Source organism: Cucurbita moschata, unplaced genomic scaffold (genome assembly GCF_002738365.1).
Source record: "Cucurbita moschata cultivar Rifu unplaced genomic scaffold, Cmos_1.0 Cmo_Scf00008, whole genome shotgun sequence".
NCBI classification, from domain to species: Eukaryota; Viridiplantae; Streptophyta; class Magnoliopsida; order Cucurbitales; family Cucurbitaceae; genus Cucurbita; species Cucurbita moschata.
The window spans coordinates 3,290,448-3,296,962 of NW_019268524.1; the positions used below are offsets into that span (position 1 = coordinate 3,290,448).

General features: G+C 41.7%; 1 protein-coding gene across 1 annotated transcript; it reads right to left on the minus strand.

Annotated features, from left to right (window-relative positions):
- Positions 1-565: 565 nt before the first annotated feature.
- Positions 566-5,904, minus strand: LOC111446282 (O-fucosyltransferase 10-like). Its single transcript, XM_023085024.1, has 10 exons — positions 5,368-5,904; positions 5,202-5,280; positions 5,045-5,112; positions 4,875-4,963; positions 3,669-3,866; positions 3,362-3,566; positions 3,103-3,270; positions 2,813-2,980; positions 1,670-1,863; positions 566-1,509 (listed from the first exon to the last, which is right to left on the minus strand). The coding sequence occupies exons 1-10, from the start codon at positions 5,740-5,742 to the stop codon at positions 1,302-1,304; spliced, it is 1,752 nt and encodes a 583-aa protein (XP_022940792.1). The 5' UTR covers positions 5,743-5,904; the 3' UTR covers positions 566-1,301.
- Between the last annotated feature and the right edge of the window lie 611 nt (positions 5,905-6,515).

Genomic DNA, 6,515 nt, shown 5'->3' on the forward strand with positions numbered 1-6,515 from the left:
TTTCGTTCCCCTCTCCAACCGACGTGGGATCTCACACAACCAAACGTAGCAGCTTCAAACAGTTGTCCTACGAGTCGAAAACCCGTCAAATATAATACAACGAACATATCCATTGGCTTAATTATTGCAAAATTTTCAACAAAAAAAAAAAAAAAAAAAAGGCATGTACACAATTACACTCAACTCCATAATTTTCGTCCTCCATTCTCAAACCAATCATCAAAGAGAATGAGATTAACAGAAGTAGAATATGAATACAAGCATAAGGCATGTTTCTAACACACGTTAGTCCCTACATACGCCATGTCTTTAATATATATGTAGAGTCAAGCACCTAAGTTACAATTTAATTAGCCTTGGATCCACTACAAGGCGTTCCCATAAGAACTGAGCAATTCAGCATTTATACTTCAAAAGTACAAGGTAGATAGATATACTCCAATCAACTGATTGTGATGATGGAACAGAATACGAGGATTAAGAATACACCTTAGACATCTAACATAGCTTGAATTATTTAACATTCCTATAAATTGTGCAATAATTGAGCTAGGAACGGAGTAAATGCACGAATTTTCACGCCACTAGAATTGAAAATGAAACAATTTTGGTCATTAATTTACAGCTACATCAAGATTTAGCTTGCTGGTAATATTCAATTCACTTTGGAATATTCAGAACACCCAGCTAGTTACACAAGTGAATAGAAAAGGAAATGGTATATCTAAAAAGGGGAACTATTATTTGTAGTAAAAGAATAAAATTTCCAAATGAAGGATTCTCTTAGTCCTACTACCAACGCAAACCAACCAAGAAAAAAAGAGAACCACTCCGGAACGTATATTCTAAGCCCAGCCACCTTGACCAAGAAAATTGGCTCTGAAAAAATNACAATATATGTAAAGTGTGTTTGCATAGTAAAAGGCCTCAAAGCATTCATGTGATTGACAACATGAAGTGTCTTCCAATATCATTCTTCATTTTCAACACTCAAAATGATGTCCTCTTCTGATTTTTCAAGTGTGCGCATGAGACAGCACTCACCAGTTTGTGCTCAAAAAAGACAACCCCCAAAAGAACCAATAATAATCATTTCCAGCTTCCTAGGTTGTATTAAGATGTCGCTGATAATGTCCCATTTCAGCTCCTTCAAAACAACTCTGGTCTTCTACAACCATGTTCATAATTGAAGGGAACCTAATAAATGGAAACAAAGCTAGAGGATAATAGTTCATGAACTGCTTCGTTTTCGCTACCAACGCCACGAATATCTACACCGAGCAAAATTTCGAGCAATGTTGCTATCTCGTGGCTCCGTGGAGCTGATCGAGTGTATACTTACTGTCTGTGGAGTTGGTGTTATGGGATTTTTGAAGACATCTGCATTCGGGTAAAGGGTAAGTGTAGATAGAAGTTTTTCGGTTGAATCGTCTTATTCTCGGTACCATCAGCCCCTTTCGGTCGCTCTCCGAAAGCATTACCCCCATTTGTTCCTTGAATTCTTTCCAGCTGTAAATCGACACGATATAAAGTTATCTTGATGGCAACAGAATACTATGCAGTTCATCTAATATATCGTTAACCTTTTCGTGATTGGCATCGATACAAAGTCGGAATACCTTTCAGTAAACATGTTTAAGAAGTAATTTGAAAGCTCATGGGTGTGTACCTTAATTTGATTCTATCATCCATTAAAATAGCAAGCTTTCGTTTATCGGGCTTGATCGTCTTGTCGTGCCCGTCGTAGAGAAAACGTCGGTGCCCCATTAGAAAGTGTGGGAAGTTGCCTCCTTGAGTAGTTACAAAGACTTCACTTAACAAGCATACCATATAATCGAGAGCAGCCAATCTCGATGAATATCCCTGTCGATGGATAATCGATACATTTCAGTTCATACGATATCTCTCGAATAATCTTACAGATTAACCATGCGGTAATAGTTATGTTTTCACGATAGAGATTTCTCTCAATTTGTGAGATCCCACATCGGTTGGGAAAGAGAACGAAGCATTTTTTATAAGGGTGTGGAAACCTCTCCCTAGTAGACGCGTTTTAAAACTTTGAGGGGAAGCTTGAAAGCAAAAGCCCAAAAAAGACAATATCTGTTAGTGGTGGGCTTGGGCTGTTACAAATGGTATCAAAGTTAGACACGGGCGATGTGCTAGCGAGGAGGTTGAACCCCGAAGAAGAGTGGATACGAGGCGGTGTGCGAGCAAGGACGCTGGCCGCGAAGAGGGGTGGATTGGGAGGTCCCACATCGATTGGATAAAGGAACGAGTCCCAACGACGATGCTGGCCCCGAAGGAGGATGGATTGTGAGATCTCACATGGGTTGGGAGGAGAAAGAAGCATTTTTTTATAAGGATGTAGAAACCTCTCCCTAGCAGACGCGTTTTAAAACCTTGAGGGGAAGCCAAAAAGGGAAAGCTCAACAAGGACAATGTTAGACACCGAACGATGTGCTAGCGAGAAGGCTGAGCCCCAAAGGGGGTGGACACGAGGTGGTGTGCCAGCAAGGACACTGGCCCCGAAGGAGGGTGGATTGTGAGAACCCACGTCGATTGGGGAGGAGAACAAAGCATTTAAGGGTGTGGAAACCTCTCCCTACCTTAGCATACGCGTTTTAAAAACCTTGAGGGAATGCTCGAAAGGGACAGCCCAAAGAGGACAATATCTATTAGCAGTGAGCTTGAGCCGTTACAATTTTGCTCCACACTCTCCCAAATATCGAAGAAAAAGCTACAAATGTTTCATCAGCAGTCATGGTTTTACTAAGATCTTACAGAGACATTGAGATCAAAATTAATTTACCATAAAAGGAGCAAGCTCATATGGTGTTGCAAGTGATTCCTTTGTATGCAAAAGAGGAAACATTTCCTGTAACGGAGCGACGTATCTCTCTGCCCGGTACAACTTACCCGAAGCCAAATAAATCGAAGTGTTATTATCGAACCCCATACCGCGCAACATCATTCCAACCTAACATGACAAGAACAAAGTTCACAAAGAGAAGCATATGAACATGATACAATAATTGAACAGAAATCATTACTCGAAAATGATGGTCGAAAAACACACGATTCAGGGTAACTTCTAGGTACCTCCAAGGGGGTTAACGGGCATTTTCCGTTAATTCGGTTAAGACCGGGGGAAATGAGATGCTGTTTGAGTTTGAACTTTTGCTTCCATCCTATTTCTCGGATCGAATCCATTTCGACTTTTTCAGCTTCACCTCCATCATATACACAACAGGAGAAAGCTACCATGTCCTAGAGTTCATATATGAGATGATGAGCTGAACAAAAGCAAATGAAGAGATAAAACAATTACATTGTCCGGGAAATCGAGAAGCATCAGTACCTCCTCGAACCGTAGATGGACCGATACATACTTCCCGTCATCCCTCGAACTTTTTTCGATCATCCGGCTAACTAGTTTACGTGCAAGAGCCATAATGGAAGAAGAGAACCTCAGTGCTTCATAATTTGTCAGGCATCTTAAGAATTGAATTTCAGGTGGTATATTCATGGCTAATCTGTTCGCGAAAGGCGACACTCGAACGACTCTGCATCAGATTATATGTCGAAGTGATGACAGAATTTCCTTTAGTTCTCGAATTTAGGAAACGTAAGACGTTTGAGTAGAACCAATATGCATCAATACGTACCCTTCCCTTTGCAAAACAGGTAGAACCTCTCCCCGGTAATAATCCGCTCGAGACCAAGCTTGCACGTGAAAGTTAGGAATGTTCGAGATGTTGTAGTTATATCTTTGCATTAAAGTCTCCGGTAGCTCTTTGACGACTTTAACGTGACCGTCGAGGGCTGCTATGAAATGATCTTCATCATAAATATCACCAAACTTACTGAAAAAGAATAGTGAGAGAACAATTTAATAGCTCCCCAGCTCTTCACTTGATTCATTTATGGTTTCTTAAGGTAGATTATTGAGATTGAAAAGTTGTATGGGTAACAGTTCAAGTCCACCGCCCGCTAGCAGATATTGTCCTCTTTAGGCTTTGAGAACGTGTCTGCTAGGGAGAAGTTTTCACACCATTATAAAGAATGTTTCGTTCTCTTCCCCAACCGATGTGGAAGAGAGGTTTCCACACCCTTATAAAGAATGTTTTGTTCTCCTCCCCAACCGATGTGGGATCTCACAATCCCTTCGGGGCCAGTGTCCTCACTGACACTCGTTCCCTTCTTCAATCGATGAGGGACACCCCAATCCACCTCCTTTAGGGCCCAGCGTCCTTGCTGGCACACCACCCAGTGTCTGGCTCCGATACCATTTGTAAGCTCAAACTCACAACTAGCAGATATTGTCCTCTTTAGGCTTACCTTTTCGAGCTTCCCCTCAATGCTTTTAAAACACATCTACTAGAGAGAGGTTTCCACACCCTTATAAAGAATGTTTCATTCTTCTCCCTAACCGACGTGGGAGAGAGGTTTCCACACCCATATAAAGAATGTGTTCTCCTCCCCAACCGACGTGGGATCTCATAATCCCTTCGGGACCAGCATCCTCACTGACACTCGTTCCCTTCTCCAATCGATGCGGGACACCCCAATCCAGCTCCTTCAGGACCCAACGTCCTTGCTGGCACACCGCCCAGTGTCTAGCTTGATGCCATTTGTAACAGCCCAAACCCACAACTATCAGATACTATCCTCTTTAGCCTTTCCCTTTCGGGCTTCCCCTCAAGGTTTTTAAAACACGTATGCTAGGAAGAGATTTCCACACCCTTATAAAGAACGTTTCATTCTCCTCCCCAACCAATGTGGGATCTCACACGATGCCATAAAAATAGAAGCAATAAAGTAAAAGAAAAGCTCTTGATACCATGAAACACAAGACTTCCATATGCATATACCTTGAATCCTTCCAGACATTATGAAACTCAAAGCGGGGAATAACTAGAATGGCATTTAGAAGCCCTGCTACAGCTACCGCATTGCAGATCTACACAAGGATTAACAAACAAAGGCGCCACTCAAACAACAAAAACACCAACCCGAATAGAGTTCACAACTCAATACTCACCGCAGACCGTTGCTGGTTGAGTCCACCATTAGCATCAACAATTAAGTAAGTATTAGTCTCACTCAACTCTGAAATCCAAACGAAAGAATAGTTAAGCCCACAGCTAGCAGATATTGTACTCGTCCACAATGGTTGTGGGATCTCGCACCGTTATTACCTGAACGCGGTCGAGAAGTAGTTGAATTCGAACATGGCTTCATCTCCTTCAACCTTTTATATTTCCAAACAGATGACAACTACAAGACAAATCATACACCTTTTGAACAAATGCTTAAAAATCCCCCACCCCATTTGTTTAAACCCCAAAAGGAATCGGATCGAACCTGAATTGCAGAGGAATGATGAGAATGAACATGGCGGTGCAGCCGGTGATACATTAGATGGGTATTATAAACCCAACCAGGGGGAGGAGGGGGCTGAGCCACCAAGGAGGAGAAAGGGGCAACACACATGATGAAACCAGAGACATAAAGCAGAGGAAGAAGCAGCATATGTGTACAGCTAAACCTGAGAGTGAAGAAGCCACCGACAAAGAGTTCCCATAGCGGCTGATTCCAATGGGGCTTCGACCGCATCTTCCGCCGCCACTTAGAAGCGTAACGCGGCGGCGAATGAGGGGGACTGGGAGAGCTACTGCTGCTACTACTCTGAGCGCCGTCGCAGTGGTAGCCATGGTAATTAAGGGTTTTGGGCTTCATTGGAAGAGATTACAGAATCCTTCTCTTCAATGTCGGTTTATAAACAGAGAAAGCTTTACAGAAAGGTGCATCAATGGTGGGCTCTAGTTGAAAATGGTTTAGAGAGAGATTTGTGGTACATTTTATATGATATCCATTGGAAGAATACACCAAATGTTTTCCGCCGCTCTTTTGTCTCAGGATTAAACCAACCATTGTTTGACTGTCTTGGTTGTTGTCTGTTCTTGGTATTTTCGTAATTTCACACCCCCTTTTCTGCTGTTTCTTGTTTCCTAATTCGTTCTCCTCGACGTATTCTTTAAATAACAAAGGGCTTTTTTAGTAATTATACACGTTTCTTCTCAAAATCATAATAATTTTTTAATCTCAAATATTAATATTATTTTTCTATTTTACGTGGTCGTTATAATTTTTACTTTATTTTCATGATGTGATTAAGAGTATATTTGATATATTTGACGTTATTTTCAACATATGGTTAGTTGCTTTGGACAAGCATGATCGTGACATCCTAGTCTTGTTTGTTCGAGTTAGTTGACAAGAATGTCAACCAATTGAGTGGGAGAGGATGTCACGGTCATACATGTACAAAGCGTGTTGTCAATGGCCGCATGACAAATATCCCGATCTTGCTTGTCCAAAACGTGTTGTTCATGGTTGCATGTCCCTTCCAAATCTCTTTTACATGCTTTCATCCTAGAGGGCTAAAATGTGTATGATCGTTCACCAAAATCGTGTCTACACCTGCAAGGGCTAAAATGCCCCGAAATGTA

What these genes read in the sequence shown, in the direction of transcription:
- LOC111446282 (XM_023085024.1), bottom strand. Translation starts at nt 5,742, where the DNA reads ATGAAGCCCAAAACCCTTAATTACCATGGCTACCACTGCGACGGCGCT. An exon ending in TACTTCTCGACCGCGTTCAG is followed by an intron (nt 5,113 to 5,201) that starts GTAATAACGGTG and finishes TTTGGATTTCAG; the next exon opens with AGTTGAGTGAGACTAATACT. An exon ending in AATGTCTGGAAGGATTCAAG is followed by an intron (nt 3,867 to 4,874) that starts GTATATGCATAT and finishes ATTCTTTTTCAG; the next exon opens with TAAGTTTGGTGATATTTATG.